This window comes from Lynx canadensis, chromosome A3, assembly GCF_007474595.2.
Source record: "Lynx canadensis isolate LIC74 chromosome A3, mLynCan4.pri.v2, whole genome shotgun sequence".
In the NCBI taxonomy this organism is placed as follows: Eukaryota; Metazoa; Chordata; class Mammalia; order Carnivora; family Felidae; genus Lynx; species Lynx canadensis.
Genome location: NC_044305.1, coordinates 46,021,746 through 46,049,149, shown reverse-complemented (window position 1 = coordinate 46,049,149; position 27,404 = coordinate 46,021,746). Strand labels below are relative to the sequence as shown.

Here is a 27,404-nt window from a genome sequence, read left to right as displayed (position 1 = left end):
AAAAGAATAAGGACACAGGAGACCAGAGGTTTTCTTTTTTTTTTTTTACTAAAGTTCAGAAATTTTCATAAGACAAGTACATTAATGAAATGTTTCCAAAGAAATACTGAACAATATATACTCTAGTTGGCTGAGGATTCCAACTCAAGAGTTCATACCTAATTCTTGTGCATTAAAAATCAGCATGGATCTCAGATGATCTAGAATACACTGTGTTTTAAAATCCACAGCTGGTTTGATTTTTAACCATAATGAAAAACCAGTATTCCTATTCCATCAAATGTGTTTTACAAGCAATAATAAATTCAGATCCACTGTATTATGCAACACACATCTTTGGAAAGCAACATAAACAGTGAGATCAGATCAGTAGAAATATACACAGTTAAAAGAAATACACAAAGTACTGTAGTTTTATTAAAAACTACTACTTGAGAAAGAAATCTTTCCACAAATAGCATAAAATTGTAGAACGATGAAAGGATTTGGGAAAGCTTTACAAAAGCCTAATTCCAACTGTATCTTCCTGAGGGTGGTGGCAAAGGGTATTTCCTTCCTTCTCTGGGATATCCCTGAAAATAAGCAAAAGCAAGAGTTTATTTTCTGGATTAACACCTCTGCAAAGAAATTAATTTTACATTGCTCTGGAAAAACACACCATAAAGAAGCTGAATAGGTCTTAAAAGTATATCACATGGAAGGTGTCTCATAAATAGGTGCTTTGGGCCCCCAGTTTTATGCAAAGCTCGTTGCAAGGCTGGACTCCAGCACAAATGCTACTGCTGAAAACTACCCAAATGAGCCATAACAGGCACTGAAGAAATTCCCTACAATGTACACAAATGAACTATAGTTAAGTGTTCTGTGGTTCTCAATCTTCCCTGCCATCCCTGGCATTAATTCAAGCCACACCGTAGTAAGATGCCTACATCATCTTTAGACATATTACACTAGAAAAGTCATTTTTGCTTAACCAAGGCAAGAGCTTGCTAAGTGAGTTGAGGCCTAATGAACTACTTATTTTAGGGATTTTTTTTTTTTTTTAGCTATAAATTGTAGAGTATTAAGTAACACATTAGATTGTTACATGAACAATTTACCGGTGACATTCATAACATATCCTAGTAGACTTGCAAATAACATTTCTGCACAACATAAGATTCCATCAAAATTCCTTTCTAGGCTTCCAGGATTCTGAAACAGACTGTCCTGCCCCCATGTTGTCACGGAGTAGTTTAAATTATGAGTTATATAAACCTCACTAAAATACAGTGGGGATCATAATTAACATTGTTTTTAACAATGAACTTCTGCAATTAATAGTGTTTCAAAACCTGTGATTTAATAAAAAGTATCTCCATGAAAAGAGAGATTGAGAAAAAGAAATGTATTTCTAAAAGGTCCTAAAAGAATTACAAACTTACCAACTAGTTTATATCTTCTAAGTGAATAATTATTTTACCTGCTATAACAGCAGAGAGTCCCTTACAAGGAAGGCCTCTGAAGGAGATGGGAAACATGATGAACCAGGATCAGAAGGACAGGGCAGCCAGGCCCCAACTCTGTTGCCCAAGTGCAGGCACCACGTGGTTTCAGTTTCCGAATTGGAAGATGAGGTGGTTGGACTGAAGATTCTCCAGGGTTTTTTCTAGTTTATAAGTATGTCCCCATTTCAATAATACTCATTATTTAGACTGCCTAGTATCATCCCATCAACTCTCTAACATAAATAGTCTCAAACCATTGATGGGATTTTTAGACATCTTGGGCTGACAGTGTTCAAAGTAAAGTCTATGAACAGACTTTAATGGATTGTAACAAAATTCTCTCAAAAGATAATTAAAATGATTATTTTCTTGTGAAGTGAACACTTATAAGAACACACACAAAAAAGTATAATTTTTTTTTCTTAGCTGTCAAAAGAGCAGTCTTACATAAAGGGATGCATGACAAGAACCTGCATATGAAAATTAATATTCAAAGCACTGCAAAAGACCTGCAGGCAATACCAGGTAAGCAATTTTAAAACCACTTCACATCACCGCAGGTGCCAAACTCCATGAACACCACACACACTAAAACACTAAATTGCAGCATTCTGACCCTGTTCTCTGGCTAGGATTTGATTGCAGAGCATGTAAATACTGACCAGGGTGTCAAATGGCTGGGGGACAAATAGACTGAGACAAACAGACCTCTCGCTTAAATATGCTAAAACCGGATGCTTTACAGAGAAGAAAGTGAAGCTTACACATACCAAATAAATTTGTCTAGGAATTATTATACTGAATCAAGTATGGCTATTTAAATTTGGTAAAAAAAAAAAAACAAAAAACGTATGATGAAGGAGAGATTTCTTTCCATGAAAAAGGGTATTTGATGAATCAAGATAGGAGACTTCTAAGATGAATAAGGTTAAAAGGTTAAAAGGATAGATTCTTACTTTCAGTTTCTAGAACATTAATATCTATCATGAGATCTAGTTTCTACTTAAAGAACAACATCCTTAAATGATAAAAAAAAAAATAGGTTTTGGCAACTGGCCCTATTTGTGCTAAATACCACTGACTGCTATGATTGAAAGAGCCTTGGGGATGAAAATTCTTCATGGTGTAACAGATTTTAGTAAGGCAGATTATCACCCTATATACATTTTACAATGAGGGAGCCAAGTTCAGCTGAGCTACTCTATCAGTGACCTTTTCCAGAAGTGTTTTTAAGAAAATATGCTAAGTATAAAGTGAGCAGCAGGCTTTTTGTCCCATGGCCCATGCTGTATCACCTGTCTCCCTCCACGATCATCACGTCTGGGTGGATACCCGCCGGGTCCAGCTAGCATCTGGTACTGGTTTGGCTGGAAGGCTGCATTTTGGGTTTGGAGCATCCGGTTCCATGGCAGCAGAGGTTCAGCCCCAACGCCTCTGTGGAGAAGAATCATGTTGGCATTAGAAGTCATATCTGTTATACAGCCCATTGTCTCAAACTATCCAGCATCATCTCCAAATCTTAGGATGATCTACTTTGCCATTTGTCAAATGGGACATACAGTATTAGAGTGACATTTATGTCCCTCATATTCAACGTAGTCTAACATGTTTCATAAAGTATCACCATTTTTTTTTTATTTTTATTTTTTTAAATTTTTTTTTTTCAACGTTTATTTATTTTTGGGACAGAGAGAGACAGAGCATGAATGGGGGAGGGGCAGAGAGAGAGGGAGACACAGAATCGGAAACAGGCTCCAGGCTCCGAGCCATCAGCCCAGAGCCCGACGCGGGGCTCGAACTCACGGACCGCGAGATCGTGACCTGGCTGAAGTCGGACGCTCAACCGACTGCGCCATCCAGGCGCCCCATCACCATTTTTTAAAAAGGTACTTAAACTCCATTGAATCAGAAAGGTAGGACTTAAAATATTTTGCTCATTTTCAACTGTGAAATTTCTGTTTGGTTACCCAAAGATTTGGACTCAAGATCACCAAAGTGGCTACATTTAAGATGCTATCCGAAGTGTAAACATGTACAAGACAGGAAAATGGGCTTGATTTTTAAAAATGTCTAGACTCGTTCTTGGAGTCCATTCTTTCTAGTTAATTGCAGGTTGTAAATGAATTCTTACTGCTCAGTATTTTGAATCTAGGGTAGGGGACTTGGCTGTTTTTTCCCATCCATTATTCTGCTCAATATGTCAAAAGGTCTGATCAGGAGGAAATCTTTTCAAGTTCTATTGATGCAGCTTACAATTGACCATGGTGACCTAGCAACATGAGCACTAATTGGCATGGGCTGACTGGCATTTGGTGTACAGTTTACATGGGAACACAGATTCAACAGCTATTATAACCCAGTTTGCCGGCCCAGATTACTAGTCAAAAGAAATGTTTTAATTGTCTTCAAGTGCCTATTTTAACTTTGCAGATATGAAGCTACAGGTATGCTGTATTAAATCATAATTTAAAACCGTCACATAAACAAGGTAGCAAAGATACACCTTCTAAGAAAGGCAATCACCATTTAAGACACAACTTTCTCCTTGAGACATTTTCCTCAACTTCCATTTTATAGAACAGTCACTAAAAAGAATAAACAGAAGCAAAATTCTCCAATATATTTCAACACCACATGCTTTGGGGCCATTACAGATGTTAAGAGAAATTACAGTCAAACTTTAAAATTGCTAAAGCACTGACTCGTATTAATGATAACCATACCAGCACAAGAATTTCACCTCCCAGGTCTTCGAGGATGGGAGCTCAGAGCTGGGCTTACTGGGTAGTCCAATATTCTCACAGCTATTCAAGCCTCAGTCCATCTTCTCCACCCTCCTACTCTCCTTGCCTTCACTTGCAACTTGCTTTTTTTTTTTTTTTTTTTAAACACCAAAGATAATTCTTTTTGTGTGATGGCTCAAAGAACGACCTTGAAGAACTCCAGAGAAGCCAGCCAATACTGTTTTCTAGTTAGTGGTGAAACCAGAGCTCTAATAAATATAAAATTTGCTGTAAGTGAATCAAAATTAAATAAAAAAGAATCTATCTCAGAAAGAATATCCATATATACAGGCTTTTAATTATTTTTCAGGTTTGTTATTAATACAAATATATTTTAGCAAGAACAGCTCTACAGAGATAGGAATGGTCTCTTCTGGTCTCTGCATGAGGGAGGGGTTAATGTTTTGTACTATAACCAAGGAGGCTCATCAAAACTGGGCCATTCACACAAAACCCACATACCAAAAATGCAACTCACACATTGTGTTAACTGTAATCAATTTTTTTTTCAGTTCTGCAATGATCAAACTCACTCAATTGAGCTTCTGGAAAATCTGCTCGCATGGATGGAATATATTATAAATGCATTTTTACATTATTTTATGTTCTAAAAATAGGTTAGAAACAAAGCCAAATTTAAAAACACAAAGTCCTCTCTGTTCATAATAATTACTTAAAACATTTTTCAGTAATTTTTTAATAAAAATAATTTAGTTGAAATTAAACGGAAAAAACAGTAAGAGGGACAGGAATTACCCTCTTTTCCTTTTTACTGGCAGAGAATCCCTTACTTTCCACAAGTTTACCGTATTTCTATATTAATTATATTAATTTGCAAATAGTTACAAGTATAATTTGCCTTCTATTTAAATCTGGGACAGAAGCATTGAGGTTGACAGATTTCAACTATTTTAAATTAGTAGCTATTTATTGAGGCAACTAATCTGAGGCATTTGGCATCATGGATGGCAACACTTTTTTTTTTTTAACATTACTGTCAACGTTCTATTTTTTTTAATATTTATTTAAAAATATTTTAATTCCAGTATAGTTAATATACAGTGTTATATTAGTTTCAGGTATACAATATAGTGATTCAACACTTCCATACATCACCCTGTGCTCATCAGGACAAGCGCACTCCTTAATCCCCATCACCTATTTCCCCCCTTACCTCGTACCCTCTGCTAACCACCAGATTGTTCTCTATAGTTAGGAGTCTCTTTCTTAGTTTTTGTCTATGGCAACGATATTCTTAAGTTTCCAAATTTCTGTTTTGGAAAGTAGCTGGCAATGCGAAGTAACTACTACCAATTTGGATATTTTTAATTTATATATATGGCGAAATTTTTAAAGATTTTCAAAGACTAACTAAACTTAATGGCCATATGTTAAAAATTAAATGGCCACCTTGATTATGGCCAGAAAAGAGAAGGCCTCCACTAGCAAGAATTACAGACAATAGGGCAGAACTCGAATGCTCTGTTTACCATTAACTCAAAGTTAGCACTGGCTTGTCTGTGTGTGCATGTGGGGGGGGGGGGGGGGGGCGGGGGGGGGGGGAGAAGCAGTGTTCCTATTGCATTTTTTTTTTTAATTTTTTTTTTCAACGTTTTTTTTTTTTTTTATTTATTTTTGGGACAGAGAGAGACAGAGCATGAACGGGGGAGGGGCAGAGAGAGAGGGAGACACAGAATCGGAAACAGGCTCCAGGCTCTGAGCCATCAGCCCAGAGCCTGATGCGGGGCTCGAACTCACGGACCGCGAGATCGTGACCTGGCTGATGTCGGACGCTTAACCGACTGCGCCACCCAGGCGCCCCCGCATTTTTATTTTTATTTATTTATTTATTTTTCAACGTTTATTTATTTTTGGGACAGAGAGAGACAGAGCATGAACGGGGGAGGGGCAGAGAGAGAGGGAGACACAGAATCAGAAACAGGCTCCAGGCTCCGAGCCATCAGCCCAGAGCCTGACGCGGGGCTCGAACTCACAGACCGCGAGATCGTGACCTGGCTGAAGTCGGACGCTTAGCCGACTGCGCCACCCAGGCGCCCCATTTTTTTTTTGTTTGTTTGTTTTTTTGTTTTTTTTTCGCATTTTTAAATGAACATATGGATTACAGATACTATGTCAAAGTAAGAAAAAAATTCAAGAAACCATGTATTTCATAAAAAAAGGTACACTCAACATTTTCTTTTCTAGTAGGGCTCTCAACCAAACACTCAAAATCATGTGGCAGGCAACTACTGAACTAATAAGGATCAGTAAAACTGGTTCCAGTAAGAATTCTATTACTTACTAGTTGTGACATCTCAGCAAAGTCAAAGTGACTGCCAGTGTGTATCTTCTCTACATCTTGTGAAGTCAGAATGGTTAGACTGGCAAGTGCTCCAGAAGTGAGCGATGTACTCACTGCATTTGCTAACAGGCTAACGCACAAGTTTAGGAATGCCAAATTCAAACTCTGTTTTCTTTAGGAATAAATGGTATGTTTCTTAAAAGACCACAGTCTAAGACATAAGACAGACTTCTATTAAGCTCACATTCAACATTTGGCTTAAGGTATGATTTCCAGTTTCAGGCTAAAACTAAACCAAAAATGAATGCCCCACAAAACTTGCTCCTAATCTGCAGGGTTCACAAAGGCAGTCAGGATAATACCAGTACTTGGCTAGAGCAGAAGAACAAAAACCCGATGGATATCAGGACAATGGTGATGATCTTAGAGAATCTTTTAGTGTACACAGGGAAGGAGAGCCGCTGGGAATGAAAAATGAGCACCTCCTCAGAAGTGGAAGGAGACCCTTTACTTCCTCTAAGTCCCGGCGGCTTTACTATAACATTATGCTCAAGTCAGTGTTCTGAAGAACTCTGCTCATTCAAGTGAAAGTTTCTTAGTAAGAATGCTACAGAAGAGAAACCTTAGGTAAGCTGTCAGATTTGTGGGCCTAGGTTTCCTCATCTGTAAAAACAAGCAAGATCTACTTCAAAGGGTTGCTAGGAGGAATAAATGAAGTCATGTTTCTAAAGGTATATTTACACAGTGCAGACACATGATAGGCAGACAATAAATGTCAGTGATTATTAACAATATGGGAAAGAAGTAGAGAAATTGCCTGAAAATCAAATTCAACAAACTTAATGCAGAAGGATGGTTATTTAAAATGAGATCAGTTCTAATGTGGTCATTTGTAATTTAGGAAAGATTTACCCCTTACTCATTTAATTTGTTTGAAAATGGTCCTATCCTGAGGATGCTGAAGTAGTGCATATGGTGTTCTCTGAGCACTTATACTGAACAAAACATAAATACAGGCATTGTATCAGTCATCTGAAAATGAAAAAGCAGCTTGCACTAAGTAGTTGATACTATTAAAGCAACCGAGTAACATGATTTCTTTTATTTTCTTGAAAAAAATAATGAAATGATGTCTGAGAGTGTCTAAAGAAAGTTTTCTTAAAAGGGGAGCATCATTTATAACCCTGTTCCTAACACATTTTATTCATTTCAGATATGAACACATCAGAATGCTAAAACAGTAAAGGCGAGAAAAACAAAACAGATTAGAACTGGGAAGGCAAAGAGGGAAGCCTTAGTATGGGCTTCATTGGTTTCCGCATTTACTGATGCTGGCAAAACCAGCATAAAATGATAGATCTTAAAAACGCCCTCTAAAAAATTATTCTACAGATGTTACTATAATTATTCATAACATGCCTAGCGGTCTTGTTGTGCAGAGACCACCTGACTTAGGAGCACACAACTTATCAATGAAAGAACACAAGTCAAACATCCCTCGTTATTAAACCATGTCACACTCTTCCTAGTCCACGGTACTTATTAGACTGCAGATCCCATAATCCTCTTCTGAGTCCCTTCTGCGTTTAATTCAGTTCAGTCTTAAGTAGTTAAAGAAACTGTTTTCAGTGGCAACTAATAACTACTGACCTACAGTGACACTGCCCTACAATAGGCTTGTCAGCCCTGAAAAAGTTGTACCAAAGAAGCTGATTAGGACTTCAAGAGGTTTGTAGCAAGAATCAATGGTTGGTCTGTACTAATGCTGTGTTGCCTGCACAGAAATGATAAAAGTGGAACACCATTAGTTATGCCTCATTAAGCTGCGCAACCCTTCTAAAAAGAAATTTGTTTAGCCTGACCAAAATCTAATACAATTTTAAGCTCTCTGTGTTGCATTTTTCAGGGCACCTTAAAACATTCAATAAAATAAAAGGCCAAGGACCAAGAAAAGTAGGAAAGTATATAAACAGGAGTCTTTTACTTCAACGTGTTAGCCATCTGTGTCTAAAGAACAGACACAACAGAAACTGTTTGGAGGGAACAAAGTACATTTCAAACCATGGAGAAAACCCAAACCTCAAATGTTGATGTGGAAAAATACTTAAAAGTCATGTCTGCTTTAGTATTACCTGTCAAATCTTTGCTGCTGGAAAAGGGGAGGAGGACCCCGCCAGGAATCCTGGGGCCTCATATCTGGAAAATAAACAGGGAAGGGTTAACAGAAAATTTTAAGATGTAATCAAAACCATAAAAACCCTAGAAGAGAACACAGGCAGTAATTCCTCTGACAAAGGACACAGGACCTTTTTCTAGATATGACTCCCGAGGCAAGGGAAACAAAAACAAAAACAAAAACAAAAACAAAAACAAAAACTATTGGGACTACATCAAAATAAAAAGCTTCTGCACAGCAAAGGAAACATTCAACAAAACAAAAAAGACAACCTAGTGATATTCGCAAATCATATATCCAATAAGGGGTTAAAATATATAAAGAACTTCTACAACTCAAGACCAAAAAAAGAAAACAAAACAACAAAAACAACAAACACAATCCAATTAAGAAGTAATTGATTCAGCTACCTATATATTTTTGTGATTAAAAATTCTTGAAAAAAATCTAAGATTGAATATAAACCAAATAAACTAGCATAATTATACACAATGCAAATGTACAAAGATATAAAATCAACTGGGTCAGTAAATGTTTTGCTTTATTATTTTTCCTTTGATAATGAAACATAGTTTTAGGAACCCTGGTCATTATACTCTCATTTCTCTCTCACTGCCTATGTATGTGTGCATGTGTATGTTAAGGTATATATTTTTCACATTTTTTATTTTAAATACTGTGCAAAAGAAAGGTAAAGATTTAGGTTCTTTTCCATAAATACAAACTGAAAGAATAGTAACTTCAATAGAAATCCTGAAATTTTCCCCCTAAGCACGGCAACTGGAAGGAACCCTGCCCTCACCTAGCTATTATAAAGTGTAGCCCACACATCTCTCCCAACACAGGCCAGAGAGATGCTAATAAAGGGACCGCCCACTTTCCTATGGTTTTCTGAGTCAAACCTCTTCCCCTAACACAAAGCTGAATTGGCAATAAATATCTAACTCCAAGAAACAATTACATGGCTCCTGGTTCTGCATGTAAAGGAGCTGAAAGGAGCAGCCCCAAACACTGGTCAGGAAGGCACTCAGTGGCTCAGAAGGTCAGTGTTAACCAACTGCCACTCCATTCCCGTCTCCAGTCTCACAGTCACCTTGGCCACCCTTCTTTAGTGGGGTCCGTGTGTGACCTAATTAAAACAGCTGGTTCCAGGAGTTGTCTAATGAGTTCACTGTGTGAGGACAGTAACCTCCTCCAGACTCCCAAGACCCAAGGACAACAAGGCTTACCATAATGTATTCAGGCTCACATTTTAATGGAAACACAAACTAGAAACATGCTTTTCAAAATTACTTTCTTAAAGGAAAGAAGAAATGAAAGCTCATCTCTGGTTAGGAACCAAAAAAACACAGTCTAGGTTTACTTTAAAAAAACCCCAAAAAACGGAGAAAAAGAAAAGTAAAATTGTGCTTAGAAGCCCCACAAAGGAGAATATGGAACAAGTACAAGTAGAGGACCTGGCTGTTCACATGATTCCAGTGTGAACAACCCACTACTACTGCCTTGGACTCCCCTGGCCTCGACAAGGTTGACTATACCACCTGAAGGAAGTTTGCTACGTGGAGAGGCGACCCTTGGCCAGGGCAGGGGTGCAACCATAGCCTACTGCTCCTCGGCCAGCCTGAGTGTCCAGCAGCCAAACCCAGAAGAGATGCTTCTCTTACAAAGGAGCAGGAAACTTTCACCACCATTACTTTCATGCAGAAACCCATTCTGAATGAAAATGTGGTATCTCCAGTCAATTTCAATTAAGTCTCTTTTCTTCTCTTAAAACCAGACTAGTAATGGTCAAATTGAGGAACACTGCTGAGGAGTTTTCACAGTGGTCATTAGAAATTCCAAACCTGAATGGGAACTCACGAGGCTTACCACACAACCCACAGAAAACAGGGCAAAAAGGATCTCTACAGGCCCAGAATAACTTCTGAATCACTACTACAGACCAAACACCATCAGAAAAAAATCATAATCCTAAGAGGTAAAACCAGAAATTTTTACAAAAACAGCAATCATCATTTGTATGGTTTATTCCTATGGAAAAACATAAGACACACTTACCTCAAAACATACATGACTTTCAACACATTACCATTTATGAGAAAGTGATCTACTGAAAGTAAAATCAACTTTTGCGCCACTTTCTCTGATCATTACCTTGTTAAACTTCAAGTGCATTGGTCTATTCATATATTGCACACAAATTAGTTTAGCGAGAATTAGTTTAAATGTTTCCAGAAGTATTTTAAGTGTCTTACATATAGAAAATTAGCTTAACAAAAGTCAAAGGAAATACAGTGAATTTCATTTGATCCCTGTCTAGCTCTGTACTTCATATGTCCATGTCCCAGGATCACAGTGGTAATTAACCCTGGAAACATGCCCTTTTTTTTACCATGAAGACTGAATTCTGTGATTCTGGTTCCACAGAATACAAACTCTGCATGGTACTTAACAGAAGCTTCCAAACGGGATCCCTAATAAATTTAAAATCAAGTGAAGGTAACAGAAAGATACATCTACATTAACAAAAACCTTCAGAAATGCTTATCCTAATGTTTCATGACCAATAAAGACAGAAAAAAAGCTTGTTTATCTTCTCCTAGAAACAGTACCAATGGAGGGAAAGTCACCATGATCAAGAACACATGTTGATTAGGTTCAAATACACTACTGGTTAGATTAAGCACAACAAGATCTGTAAGTAGAACTGGAATATAAAGTTCATTAGCTATGAATACTTTCTTTGGGAAGAAGGAACCCTCTCAATAGTCTACTCATATAACTCTAAGTGCCTAGACAAATGGCCAAAGTCCCTATTCCATCAGTTTTAGTATTACAGGTACTTCCCACTCTACTTTGCTTTTACTATTTCTCACTTCCAGAACAAGTGTTTTTACATAAGCAAACTCAGCACATGCAAAAACTATAGTATTTTGTTAAAATCTAAGCAAATTTCCTATGACGTAAAAATTCTAACACAATTATTAAAACATCTCTTGCTTTCAACCCATAAAAGAAAAATAAAAAGGATCAAAGAAAACCTTTAAGGCTACTTTTAAACAGATCTCTTTGTGTGGCTCTGAGAAATATATATAGCCCTTAAGTATTCATAAAGCAGAAATATTTCCTGGCTGATAAGTAATGAAGTAGAAGGTAAAACAAACTTATTATCATTCATTTGTATGGCTCTAACAGAAGATCCATTTGAGAGGGAGAAAAAAAAAATTCTGAAGCAGTGAATTGCACTTCAGAAAGGCACAGGCGAGAGAGGAAAAATGACAGTTAATTTTTTCCTTTGGTCTTTAAAAACTTATCTCTTTTCTAAAGCTCTAAGGCCATATAAACCAAGGCTTCACCAATAGCTCCTCAAGTGACAATTTACCTAATCAGCATGGCAATCACAGGAAAGATTCCATGTTTACTGATTGCACTAATCAAAAATCACTTTTCAAATGCGGCTAATTGACAAGTTTACCAACTGAAATGAAGTGACATACTGGGTTCTCTGGGTTGCAGAAATGAAATGCTTCATTCACATGGAATGCTCAAGACTGCACTTGACTCCAACAAGTTTTCAATACCCGGGCCAATTACTCATCAGCCAAAAACTGACACATCAAAGACAAATCACAAACCAACAGTAAGAAACACCTACAGCAGATAGAGTTTGACCAAATGGTCTGTCTTGTTATTCTGCACCACATGAAGAAAACAGCTATGACAGTACGAACATTAAAAAAAATTAAATGGCTTATTAGATCTCCATTTTACTAAAACTATTTCTGATCAAATTTTACAGCTCAAGATTCTATAAAAAAGAAGGCTGATCTATCATTTATTATATTTATTTATTTATTTATTTATTTATTTCTTGTGAGAGAGAGAGAGTGAGCACACCATGTGTGAGCTGGGGAGGGGCAGAGAGAGGGATAGGGAGAATGTCAAGCAGGTTCTGCGCTAACCACGACACGGGGCTCAATCCCACAAATCATGAGACCATGACCTGAGCCGAAATCAAGAGTCAGTCACTTAACCGACTGAGACACTCGAGGGCCCCGGGATTTCCTTTCTTGATAGTGGGCACCATTTCTCTGGGCTCATCATATTAACTGTGACCAATTTACTATCTTGCAGTGACCATTCTAGATTAGGACAATTATTATCAGGGAATAACTTGTGAAATGACATGGCTGCCTTCAAGGAAGTCTACTCTCAGAACCCCAAGCTTTTCTAGGTTCTCTTATAACCAAGGGCAATTAAAATTCATTTACTTATCCAAATCCTTCTAAAGCTTTTACAGTTCTGGCTTGATTCCCAATTTTCTCTCTCCAAACCCTCTCCTTTCTGCTGAGCAAGAATCAGACCATATTACTAACTACCAGCAGATGACTTCAATGTCTTCAGGTACTTCAACATGCACAAAAATCAGACTCAGCATATTCTTCCGTATTCCTTTACCCTCCTGGATTTCCAAATTCTCATTAGTCACCCAGGTGTCCACAGTGCAAAAGTGAGCCTCATCTTCTCTCCCTCGTGTAACATATTCAATTATCCAGCCCTTCAGTTGTTCCTCTCCTATCTTCTCCACTTTGAATCCACTTTGCCACAGATCAGTTCAGATCTTCATCATCCTTCCCTAACTAAAACAACCACCAAGTCTTTTCCATAACCAACAGAGCTGTGGTTTTAGAAAGGAGATGTAACTGTGCACTCTTCTACTTTAAAAAGAGCTTTAAGAAGCTCTTATACATGAATAGGAAATTTATTAAGGAAAAACTGGTTAGTAAAAATTAGGATCAAAGTACCAATTTTAAAAATTATCCCTTAAAACAAAGATATATTATTCCTTGCTTATCAAATTAGCAAGGACTTTTAAAAAATGATAATACCTGGTATTGGTATATCATTACCAATGGTTAATGCCAAGTTGCTTTAACCACATAACAGAAGGAAAGACAAACAACATCATTACCATCTCAACATGGAGGAAAAGCATTTGATAAAATTCAATACCCACTAGAAACAAGAAACAGAAAAAAACTTGTTCAATATTTCTTATCTAAAAGAAAAAAAAACCACAGTAAACGTATTTGCTTATTTATTTTTTTAAAATTTATTTATTTTGAGAGAGAGAGAGAGAGAGAGAGAACAAGCAGGGGAGGGGGAGGGGGGGGAGAGAGAGAGAGAGAGAGAGAGAGAGAGAGAGAGAGAGAGACCGTCCAAGCAGGCTCCACACTGTAGTGCAGAGCCCAATGAGGGGCTCAATCCCCCAAACTGTGAGATCATGACCTAAGACAAAATCAAGAGTCAGACACAACTGACTGATCCACCCAGGCACCCCAGCAAACATCACTATTTAATGGTGAAATATTACAAGTTTTCCCTTTAAGGCTAGGAATGAAACAAGGATGTCTACCATTACCCAATTACACCAGAGGTCCTAGACAGTGCAATAAAGCAAAAAAGACCAAAAGGCATGAAGATTAGAAAGTCAATAAACAAAACTGTCACCACTTACAGATCACATGATTATGTAGGCATAAAGTCCAGAATATACAAACTTTCAGAATAAATGATTTTAGTAAGGTTGTTGGATACAAAGTCAAATTCAAAAATCAACTACGTTTTGGGGTGCCTACATGGCTCAACTGGTTAAGTGTCTGACTTCGGCTCAGGTTATGATCTCATGGCTTGTGGGTTTGAGCCCCAGGCCTGCTTCGGATTCTGTGTCTCCCTCTCCTCTGCCCTTCCCCTCCTCTCTCTCTCAAAAACAAATATACATTTAAAAAATTTAAAAAAATTAAAAAACCAACTACATTTCTACATACAAGCAACTGGAAAATGACATTTAAAATATTACTTCTAAAAACACCAACACACATCAAACATCTATGAATATTTTTGTCCTCAATTTTTATTGTGATTTCAACACTTACAGAAAAGCTACAAGAATACAAAGAATTCCCACTGCTCTTCACCCAGAGTTCCCAAATGTTGGCATAAACCTATTCCTCACCTGATGCCAGTTAAAGTGAGAAGGAAAACTAACAGTGATAGTGGAAAACGGTATTCCCAATATAAAAATAATCTCATAACCAGAATATAAAAGAACTCCTAATAAGGCAAAAGGAACAGATTACCCAGTAGAAAAATGGACAAAAGGCTCTAACAGGCATATTACACACACACACACACACACACACACACACACAAATGTTCAAGGGTCAATAAATATGAAAAAAGCTCAACTATAGTAAGCATCAAGAAGATGCTAATTCAAATCTGAGTGGGAGACCACTACCCACCAAGTAGAATGGCTAAAAGTGAAAAGCCTAATAATATTTAGGGTTGATTAGAATGTGGAGTACCTGGATCTTCCCTGCACTGATAAAGGAATGCAAACTGGTATAAACTGAATGTAATTTGGGAAACTTATTCACTACAGGTGAATGTGTGCAGAACCCTGACCTTGCAATTCTACTACTAGTCCATACTAATCAGAGATGTTTATATTATGTGTGCTGAGAAACATAAGAATTTCACAGCGGTGCTACTCCAGCAGCCCCAAACTGACCGACCCAAACACAACCCCAACTGGAGAGGGAAATGGTGATGTAGTCACTGATGGAACAGTGTAAGCGATGAAATTTGCAGCAACAATATGGATAAATCTCAGAACAAAATGTCAAACAGAAGAGGGCAAATTTTTTAAAAGATTAATGGAGTAAGAGTCCCATTATATAAAGTTAAAACAAACAAACAGATGAAACAAATCTATGACACCTATGTCAGGATAGTAATTACCTTTGATGGGCTAGAGTGGCACCTGGGAAAGCACATGATTGGGGGGGGGGAAGGGTGGGCTTCTGAGGACTGGTCCCTGTCTACATTTTGTTTTGTTTTGTTTTGTTTTGTTTTGTTTTGTTTTGTTTTGTTGAGAGAGAGAGAGAGAGAGAGAGAGAGCGCGCGCGCGCACATGTAGGGGAGGAGCAGAGGGTGGGAGGGAGAGAATCTCAAGTAGGCTCCATATGCAGCACAGACCCCACACAGGGCTGGACCTCACAACTGTGAGATCACGAGCTGAGCTGAAATCAAGAGTCAGGCACTCAATTAACCGAACCACCCAGGCACCCCTCTACTTCTTGACAAGGGTAGTGATTACATGAGTGTGTTCATTTCATAAAAATTAATCAAACTGTACATTTGTGACTCAGAACTTTATAGGTTACATTTTAATAAAAAATATGTGAAAATACATGTATGATCATCCAATTTTCAAAAATTACACATAAGAAGAATATAATGAAAAAAATTACTGCTTTAAAATTGCAGGATCATGGGATTATGGGAGTCTGTTTTATTACCTGCCACATTTTAATTAACAAGAACTACAGTTAAAATTCATTTAAAATGCCACTACAAATATGGAGGAAAAAACCAGCCTCTCCACCCTTGTAATCTGTCCCCGTTATGCTCCTGGAATTTTGTACCAGTTATTCTAAGCTTAACACCACCTGACTTTTTGCTGTGTATTTCTAAGCCCAAATTCCCCACTGTAGGCTCAATTTAAATAGCATATTCTTCCTGATTTTTTTCCCATAAACGTTTTCATTCCTACCATTCCCATCCCCTTTGAAAAGATGTTAAGTATAGAGTTCCAGCACTAATCCTCAGGTAGTTCAATGTTACAAGTCACCACGCAGAGAGGGCCACTTGTGTCTTGCTCTAAGTCAATCCCTACTTTATAAAACTTATTTCCCATTTTTAATGATGTAATTAAAATAGAGACTAACTGGAATAGATTCTAATTAAAGTCTCTAAGTATAAACAAATTAGATCTCATAAGAACTGTAACAATGGCAAATGAGGAGTTACTCAAAGTAGTAAAAAGGGAGAGGTGACCCCACTATTTGAAGTAAAATGCACAGATGCTGGTAAGAGGTAACTGTTCCTAAAGAAGGCAAACTAAGAACTATAAACTTGCAGGCCCCAAAAGACATGAAATTCTCTACCTCTGGTGTGACCCTGATAAATAAAAGAACTTTCTGACTTCCTTCTTTCTCTTACTGTTGGAGAAGAATTCTGCAGACTGATAGGGGACCTGAGAATGAAGCACTCAGATTTATACAAACTGCACACCAAGTGAGTGATTTTCTGTGAAGGGAATCCATGTTTTGTTTACAGATTCTCATGTGGGCCTAGGATTCCCTAAAAGATCTAGGCAACATTTCCCAAAGTGTATACCATGAGTGATACACACAATCAATTTCTGGGGGTCTGTGAACAAGCTTTTTGTCTTTACAGTTATGTATTTATTTTGACATATATTTGAAAAAAATACAACTAGCACATCAAACTCATGTCACACGGTATTGATATACAGTAAAACCTTGGATTGCGAGTAACTTGTTGTGCAACTGTTCTGCAAGACAAGCAAACATTTCCAATAAATTTTAACTTGATTAAATGAGTAGTTGATACGAGTAGTACGTGATGCTGAATGTCACATGATCACAACTGAGCCAATGGTTCTTGAAATTCGCTTTGATATACAAAGTGCTTTGGATTACAAGCATGTTTCTGGAATGAATTATACTTGCAAACTAAGGTTTTACTGTAATTTATGTATTCAAAATAAATCAAGTTAAAAAAAAAAAAAAACACTTTAAAAGGTGTTAAGTAAGTAGCTGGGTGATTATGGTGGCAGCAAGCCCAGTGACTGGGCCTTAGGAAACATGAAATGGAAGGAAGCTGCATAATGGAGAATACATGCTTTTACCTTTGCTCCTCAAACCTCTTTCCAAATCTCTCAAAGTTTACTAGACGCAACAACCTCAGGAATGCCACATAACCATCATCTTGAGAAATAACCTACGGAGATTATACTTGGCTCTAGCATTCTGTGTCTCAATTTTTTTCCCCACCTGGAAGCTGTGATACCATTATGGATAGAAGTGCATGGTGAAGAGCCATTAGATAAAAGGAACTGGCAAGGAATGTGTCAATAAACAGCTGGCTTTAACTGCGGAGGGGTGCCTAGGTGGCTGAGTCAGTTAAGCATCCAACTTATGCTCAGGTCATGATCTCAAGGTATGTGAGTTCAGTCCCCATCAAGCCCTGCATTGGGCTTAGTTAGTACTGACAACTTGGAGCATGCTTTGGACTCTCTGTTTCCCTCTCTCTGCCCCTCTCCTGCTCCCAAATGAGCATGCACATGCACTCTTTCTCTCTCAAAAATAAACATTAAAAAAAAACCAATAAGCTGGATGTGCTTTCAGCATTTACTAGTAAAATTTCAGGGCATAGATAGTTCTTTCAAAGGGACGAGACTCTTGTTGTATGTGGCATGGCTTGATAATATATGTATGGAAATATACAGAAATGTTATTTGCTGAATCTTGGGGGGAAAGGAATTAAATTACTGCACCAAGCAGATCCCCACAAGACCCATTAAAAATATTCTGTACCCCTTCTGTGTTCATTAAATAGAATAAAACCGCTGAACTCCATGGTTTTCATGGAGTCTAATAATGCTCCATTCAATGTCAAGCCACACAGCATACAGAGAAAGAGAGACAGAGAGAATACACTGAACACAGAGGGCTCTGAGAGAGACACCTTTAGAACCCATTTCTTCCTGGATACTAGATTAGGAAAATCTGGGTGGGCTTTAGGTTAAAATATGGGTTTATAACTTAATTAGCATGCAAACAGTGGTAGGCACATATCATAAATACTTCGCAACAAGCTTCACATTAATCTGGTATTTCTTTGACAACTCCAAGATTGATTTTTTTTTTTATTTAAAAAAAAAATTTTTTTAATGTTTATTTTTGAAGGAGAGAGAGACCCCGAGTGTGAGCGGGGGAGGAGCAGAGAGAGAGCAAGACACAGAATCCAAGGCAACTTTAGGCTCTGAGCTGTCAGCACAGAGCCCAACACAGGGTTTTATCTCATGAACCGTGAGATCATAACCTGAGCAGAAGTTGGACGCTTAACCACCTGAGCCACCCAGGTGCGCCCCCCCACTTTTTTTTAAACATTTTTTTAAATGTTTATTTATTTTTGAGAGAGAGAGAGTCAGAGACAGAGAGAGCGAGAGAGAGCACGCACATGGGACAGTGGCAGAGAAAGAGGGAGACAGAGAATCCCAAGGAGGCTCCATCCGTGCTGTCAGCGCAGACCCTGATCAGGGCTTGAACTCCTGAACCCACGAGATCATGACCTGAGCCGAAACCAAGAGTCGGGTGCTCAACCACTTAACCAACTGAACCACCCAGGCACCCCTACAACTTCGGTTGAAAAAGATTTCTTACAGCAGCTCCCTCTGTTTTTGTTAATTAATTTTCATGAAATATTTCAAGCATTCAGAAAGAAACTTAAATAAATGACACTTAGATTTAACAAATGTTAGCATCTTGCTACAGTCAAATTCCCCTGCTGCCATGCTGCCATTGTTTGGTTGGGTAGCAACCAGACAACTAGGAATGACCTTACAAAGAAAATGGTTTTGAGAACCTGGTACATGACTTCTACTTTCTTGGTAAACGAACACAACCACGGAACTCAAAAATAACAATATGGGGATACAGTTTAAAATTAATACAGAATCTATGAAAAGTCTAACCTTTAACTCTTTCTTCCCTCTGTCCACTGCAATTCAAATGCGATGTAACTATTTTCAATGGGTAACATTTCCGGACCACTTCTGTGCACAAAACTGGTTACCAGGGGTTAGGGAAAGGCCAAGATTTTCATAGAACCAGAGTTAAAGGAGTATTACTACCTAAAGCAATGCCTGGCTTTATCCTAAGGAATCCTGAGATACAATATGCATCGTGAGAAAGGGATACTGTCATCTTTCAATAGATTAAGAGGTTGCAATTCCATATCTAGCATCTGATTTAACTGCCCCAATACTTGTATTAATGAAGTAAGTAGCCAATCTCTCCACATATTTCTTTCTGCATACGTTCACTCTAGTAGAGTTACAGATGAAAATAAGAAATCCAGTTCATATTATTCAACTAGCTATACACAGCCCAGATAAAAGTATCTTCAAAATTTACATGAAGCATTCTCTTACAGTTCTCCTAAATTATGTTTTTTAAGTCCACTATCTCTGCCCTGATAAATCTTTTTAGCAATGAGATTAGGTTGGTTTACCTTTGTTGTAATATTTAACTTAGCATGTAAAATAATCAACTAATAAAAACTTACTTGACATGAGTTTTGGGATCTGGGCTTGTCCTCTCAACAGTGGCCTGTATAAGTTTCCCTGATAGGTCGCAGGTGGTGGTGCAGCATTGCCGTAAACGCCAGCCCCTGAGCCCCTTGGCATAACATGGCTGTAAAAGGACCCCACCAACCAGAAAACAAATTATAGATCTAGCCACCACATCATAGCTGACACAAATTAAATAAATGCTAGTAGTGGTCTCTTTACTACTAGATGTGATTAAGAGAACACAACCTTAAAAGATTTATAATTAACAAAGTTCAAAACAGTACCACGGATAGTAATGGTGACAGAATATGTTCATTTGCCACACCAAGATTCTTAATTGGTAATTATTTAGGTATTTATTAATTACTTAATTACTAAATTAATATATTAATTACTTCATGCAAAAAGTTAGTCTACTTTTCTTTTTTGTATCATATTTCAGTTTTGTCCTTAAGGACCCATGCTGTTGCCATCACTGTATACATTGCTGCTCTGTATCTTGCTATTTTCAATTATATCAAACATTACCCTACAGTTGTTATAGTCTGCAAAATTATAATATGTACACCTACAGAATACCATGGTGACATCTTCTAGTTTACTAAACCATTCCTCTCATTGAGTATTACTATTATTGATAACAATTCATTAGAGATTTGGGCATATAACTTTATACTTCTCTAAAATTATTTTCTCAGGACAAATTCCAAGGAGTAGGAATTTGGATCAAAGTTAAGAGTTATTGTATTGATCATGTATCATACTACGTACTTGTTATGTATTACACATTACATATATGGTAATATATTGAGTAACACTTTCAACAGATTCTGCCGCATATTAATTCAGCTAAAACTTTCTTGAGGGTAAAGAGAATGTTTTATTCCTTTGAAATAACTGTCAGAAAGACAGCAAAACCTCTTAAGGGAAAATAACAGAATTCTCAAGCAATACATAAAGCATAATACATATACCAAAGAAACGGGAGTGAATTTTAAAAAATGAAGAAGAGCATAAAAGCATCAAAGTCATTAAAATATTTGCCAACTAGGCTTAAGTATTTATGACATAAACATTGACCTAATGCCTGTGAATGATTCCAAAAAAGCAAAATATACAAAGGATAGCAACCTACCACTCACCCCAAAGTCCTGAATGCAGCCTGATCTAGATGGACAGGCCGCCGGTCCCGACTGAAGCCAAGCTGGGGCTTCCACTGCCGTCCATTGCTGGACTTTTCCCAGTCACTTGGTTTCAGTACTGGTGCTGGTTTTCTGACCATTTGAAAATACAAATATTCAGTACTGGGATAAACATTGTTCATACAAAATAAAACTAGATAGTTTATATTTAATGGCCACATCACTGTTACCTTGCTCCTGGAAGCATTACAGCTTTAAAAATGTAGTCTTCAGCAAACTGTGGGTCTTTAAAATTAATACTAGAAGAGAGCAAAACACAATTTAGTGATTTTAATATTACCTTGGCTTAACTATTTTATTTTTTTTTTTAAAAATTTTTTTTTTTTCAACGTTTATTTATTTTTGGGACAGAGAGAGACAGAGCATGAACGGGGGAGGGGCAGAGAGAGAGGGAGACACAGAATCGGAAACAGGCTCCAGGCTCTGAGCCATCAGCCCAGAGCCTGACGCGGGGCTCGAACTCACGGACCGCGAGATCGTGACCTGGCTGAAGTCGGACGCTTAACCGACTGCGCCACCCAGGCGCCCCTTGGCTTAACTATTTTAAACTGAGGTACTTTTCATGTTTAAAAAAAGAGTAATTAAAATTCCAAAGTCTTCTCCAAAAATTCTTTTAACTGATAGTTTCATCAAATGGCTGAATATCTCCTTCCCCAAACTAATCGCTAGTACACAGCCTTCATGTAATTTTCTGTGTGGGAAGAGCCATGTTCTCACTAACTGTGGGTGACCACAGACAAAGGACAGACCCTGCCTCAACTCTCGAGAAATACCAACAGGATACTGGAGATAGATGGAAGAGGTTTGCAACAACAAAAAATTTCAAAAAACGCCTTTCATTCTGTTTAGTGTAGGACGAAGACTTTCCCTCTAGCATCTTAGGGAAGATTAGCTCTTGTCACAAAAATAAGATGCAAATGCCACCAGAGACACTTGCAAACTCAGAAAGTGAACACAAATAATCTACGGAGCAAAAAAACATTAAATTTCCCAGTTGGAACCCTGTATCATGCTCTATTAGGATGTTTCTCTTCCTTCAGGAATGGTCACACTTTGAAAACTACAGAGTGACTTATTTTATAAGTCTGTACTCTTGGACTGTGAATATAAGCTTAATCAAGCTTCCTTTCTGGTGGGGTGAGTGTGTCCCAAAGCCTGGTAAGTACACAAGTTTTCCTTTTGACACAGAAGTTAAGACTCTGGATACATACAAGGTTTATACCTAAGGATATTCACAACGTTAGTATTCATGTTGAAAAACTACAACCGAAATGTATGAGTAATAGCGGAGTGGTTAAAGAAACTAAGGTTCTCCCTAAAAACGGAATCCTCAATTGACATTACAAAAAATTTAGTAAGAGAACATCCACTGACATGGGGAAAATACATATACAACAGACTAGACATATATTCACCAAAAAGTTGTCAGTGATGTTCACTGTATTATCATCGCCTTTCCTTCTCTGTGTTTTTTTTAGTATTTCCAAAATTCCTCCATGACTGCAATCAGTTGAAAAAGGTTTTATTCAAAAAGGTTTTATTGAACTGGTTGACATTTGAGACAGCTAACTTTTTTTTCTTCAAATACTGCCACTTTATATTATTAGGGTCTATTTTTGTTGCACTGGGATTTAACTGTATATTTTAAGTACAGAAAAATAACTTCATTTATAATAAAAATGCGGAGTTCAAGAGCAGCTGAACAATACTTCATTTACTCAATCCATTCCTCTTACAACTCACTCTTCACTGGCAACCGCCTTTATCTCAAATGTTCTTTACTGGGCAAGGTGGCTTAGGGCAGTGTTACAGGTTTAAGAGGGTGGCAGAGAAAATGGTAGTTAAGTACAGGAGTTCATTAGGGCCTTCTAGGTACAAAGTAAAGACAGAAAATCGGTAATAAAGCAACACTTGCAACTAAAGTGTCTCAAAGCAGGTATCTTTTGTCTCAGCAGGGCTTTTCGGCAGTTTACCAAACAAGCTTTAAGAGTTCCCACAGCACACGTGGTCTCAGAGTAGTGTGGGGGCACAAATGGCGGCCAGGGAGCAACCCTGCTTCCCCTTCTGTTAAAGGAAATAAGAAATGTTTAATAATATTTTCATAAGGAATAAAAGTGGAAAAGGCAACAACAGGTACAGAAAAGATGCTGAGTCAAAGCATGTGTATGCACATGCCTTCCATACATGTCTTTGTGTGGGATCAAAGCATGTGTGTATGGAGAAGAGGGAAGAGCATTCTTTCACAGGGGACCAAGGAAAACATCATCCAAGAGGCCTTGGTATAAGGTGGGACAGGACTGGTTACCAAACGAGAGAGGAAATAAATGTAACCAAGATGTGGAAAGGGGTCCCAGGACCAAGAAATAGCTCAGTTGAATTGGAACAGCAGCTGTATGAAAGTGATCTGAGTGATTACATCCTCAATTCTCCCAAGAAAGATTCATAACTAGTTCCATTCTAAAGGAGCAGGACGACACAAACCAACTTGTTACACGCAATGAATGCTTTAAGTTCTCAAGCCTTAACTCCCAGGTGGAATCTCAGTTGGAAAGAGCTAGACTGGAGCAAAAAAGTTTGTGAACAGAAGTGGGCAGGAAGACAGGCTGCCTGAACTGGGTTAATGTCCTCAGGAGGCTGTCCTGAACACAACATGAAGCTGCTTCAGGCAGTGAGGGAGTAAATATAATCAAGGAGGCAATTCAAACAGAACCTCCTGGCAACAGTGTGTCAGAGAGCAGAGGGAGAGAACCAAAAGAAGGTCTTCAACATAGTCTAGGCAAGGGCCTTCAATGTGTGCTTGAGATGAGAATGCTGGGCAGACAAAAGAAATGGCAGGGCTGCAAGTGGAAACACATTGAGGTGAGGGCTTGAGATGAAGATCTGCAAGTCATGTGCAGAAAGACTGGAAGCTAAGTGAAGGAAACAGCAAAGGTAAGGAGATAACCCCAGGGTCACAGGGATAATCTCTCCTGAAGGACAATGGTTACAATCAGAGATTTAGTAAGACAATTGAAATCAGTGTTTGAGAAAACAAATCCATTTATTTATGAAAGATGCAGTTTACTGTATGTCAACTGTTCCTCAATAAAACTGCTTTAAAAATCCCATCCTTGGGGTACCTGGGTGACTCAGTCAGTTAAGCACCTGACTCTTAATTTCAGCTCAGGTCATGATCTCGAGGTTCATGAGTTTGAGCCTGTCACTGGGCTCTGTGCTGACAGTGCAGAGCTTGCTTGTGATTCTCTCTCTCCCTCTGTGTCTGCCTCTTCCTTGCTTGCACCCTCTCTCAAAATAAATAAATCAACATTAAAAAAAAATTCCATCCTTCATGCTCATGCTCTAAAAGGGAAAACATTTCCAAGGTAATAGGAAAAAAATCTCCAACATCTCCCCTACTTCCTCTCAGAACCAAACTCCACAAAGTGATCTATATACTTAATAGGGAGGGAACAAACCATTAGGAGACAGAAAGGGCACATCTAAAAATAAGTTTGGAGGTCCCTATTGAAGGGACAAGGGATACTATTTTTGACCTCAAAGATTAAAGCATTCTTTTCCCTTGGACCTTTGAGTACAATTTGAAGACTTACTCTCTCCTAAATGAATTAAGCTTTCACTGGTTGAGATATTTTTTTAGTAATTTGTTCCCAAAAATATATACTAAGAACTATTACATTTTTAGAAATTAAAGAACAAAAGAAGCTAAAGCACAACTCAACTGTATTTTTCCAATGTGATAACATCAGCCGCAACTTAAACACCTCCAAAAAGAGAAACACGTAAAGAGGCAGGAACTCATTAGGCAAAGTCCCAAAGGGGAACTGTATTGAGATCCAAGCTTTTAAAGTTCCTTCATTTTTTTCAGGTTTATTTATGTAAGTAATTAAAATTCTTATAGACAGAGAAACTAAAATAATAGAAATTATTTTATTATAATAAAATATATAAGTAAAAATAATAGAAATAATAAAGAAAAAATGCAGATTACTCTGACAAATTTCTACCACCAGAAACAAAAGAGCTTAACCGTAGAGAGCACCAGGGGAAGGAAAGCAGTATCAGGGAGATACAGAAGCAACTTCAGGGAGGAAATGAGTTAACAGAACAGCTTATACATTCAACAGACTGCCCAGCTAAGGTAAGATAACTGTGTTTAGATGTACACTGCTTCATCCAGCTTCATCTAATTCTGTAAACAGGACTATTTTTCACCACTTCTAGGTGGCACCGTGCTGACTCATCTAGCACAAACTTCTACCCACTGAGAAGCCCTGCCCCAGGAGAAGTATGATGGACCCTTCCCTTGGTAGGGAACTTCCCTATTATTTCATATAATCACCTAATTGTTATCAGAAACACACTAAGGACAAAAATATAAAAATTGTAAACTTAAGCATGGTTGAAAATAACAAAACTGAGCAGTGCTTTCATCTGTATCACAAGTAGCACTTTAGACACTATTAGAAGAAAATACTACAGCAAAGTCTCAACTGGAAAGGAAAGGAATGTACAACACCCCTTTCCAACTCAATTCACTTTAAGAATTACCCTTAGAAATGCTATTTTAAGTACTATTACTGTTTGAGAGTGCTAGTACACTTCACAAAGATAGCAGAAAACTCTAAATATCAAGTTACTGCCTGCACTCCCCATTTTTACCCCACCTTTCCCTGATACCTTCTGTAATTAATGCTAAATCAGCATACCAATGCAAACTGTTCTTGTAGGGAAAACTTCATGATTCATATACTTGACATTTTAAAGCACTTAAAGAGTTTATAGGACTTAAGATGCCTTTTCTGACATTCTGTCAGAAGTAGCTAACCAGGTAGTGGAAGATAAACCCTTCCAAGAGTTTTCACCATCAAGTCTGTGACTAACTGTATATACTCCTCTTCCTCTAGGCTTCTGATTTCAAATCACCTGCTTGCCAGCCATGAGCATTATAGACACTGCAGTAACAGTTACATTAAAAAACTCACATTTTTAAAAAACCTCCTTGAAGAGATAAAACACTCTATCCCTTGCCTGATTCATCCAAAGATGACTACAGAAAGTTTGAGAAACACTTCTCTGAAGAAATAAGGGCTCCTGGAAGGCTCTGTAAAACACTGGGTTTTGACACTATGAACACTATGAACAACTGGGCTTTTACACAGGTTCAGAACTATGCTAGGTGCTATGAGAAAAAAAGAAAACTAAATGCTGCTGATGAAAATAACACACAAGAAAATTATATAAATTACAGATCACCTTGTAGAACAGAAGAAAAGCTATGAAGGATAGGCTATAAAGGAACGGGCATTCCAAACAATGAGAGAAAGATACAGAGGTTAGTGTGATAGTGATGGGAAGAGCATGGTTACAAGGAGAGGGAGGTGTCTGTGAGCAACTGCGTGGATTTAAGCACAGAGCGATGGCTCTGCCAAACTGTGACAGACCTCGACAAAGCAAAGTTTAATTCCACTGGCACTCTAGAGCAAAGATTTGAGGACTGGTAGTGCTTTTAAGAGAGAGAAGACTTATAGCATATGCCAACAGAGTCAGTGGGAAGGTGGAATCAAATAAATCAGCTGGGAAGTCACTATAGTAATTCAGGAGAAGAAACTATAAAATAAAGGAAAAAAAAAAACCTACAAAATAGGCCCACTGGGAAGAGCCAGGGATAAAAAATAACAGGGGAAAAAAATTCCAGAACAGTGGTGTAGATACAGGGATTATTGTAGGATGAGAGGCTAAGCACATGGAATGTAATATAGAACTAGAGGCTCCTGAGTCTGGGCAACTGCTCAGAGACAGAAAAGAGAGATCAGCCAGGAGAACAAGTGACAGGCACTGGACAAAGAAGTATGGAACACTGAATGTGAGGTAAAACAAAGGTGTGTGTGTGTGTGTGTGTGTGTGTGTGTGTGTGTGTCTACTCCAGAAGAACAGAAAATTGTGCCGCTGCAGTGGAAGAGAACTTCCCTTTAATTTTAAAATCATATGAGGTTGTATATACTTATGAGGTTTTATATATTTAAAGTTAACAAACAATATTCTAAAGATATTACAGCTAAGCAAATTACAATGGTGAAATGCAGGATGAGGAAAATTAAAGGGGATAGCTCAGTTCTATTCAAAGTTAAGCTACTAATATACTGACTGATTTATGGGATCAGAATTAGAAAAGAATGAAAGATTTCCTAGGTCACAGCCGCCTCTATTTTCAAAGGGTCCTTCTAGGA

The 27,404-nt window shown here is 37.9% G+C and overlaps 1 protein-coding gene across 1 annotated transcript in view; it reads right to left on the bottom strand.

The window, feature by feature from the left end:
* Positions 1-34: 34 nt before the first annotated feature.
* The window catches only part of XRN2 (5'-3' exoribonuclease 2), an 80,622-nt gene continuing 53,252 nt past the window's right edge, over positions 35-27,404 (bottom strand). The window contains exons 25-30 of the mRNA XM_030310206.2: positions 21,348-21,416; positions 21,118-21,249; positions 19,969-20,096; positions 8,705-8,768; positions 2,783-2,921; positions 35-572 (exon numbers count right to left, since the gene is read on the bottom strand). Of these exons, the coding sequence (XP_030166066.1) occupies positions 507-572; positions 2,783-2,921; positions 8,705-8,768; positions 19,969-20,096; positions 21,118-21,249; positions 21,348-21,416 (598 nt within the window). The 3' untranslated portion in view covers positions 35-506. The remainder of the gene's footprint in view (positions 573-2,782; positions 2,922-8,704; positions 8,769-19,968; positions 20,097-21,117; positions 21,250-21,347; positions 21,417-27,404) is intronic.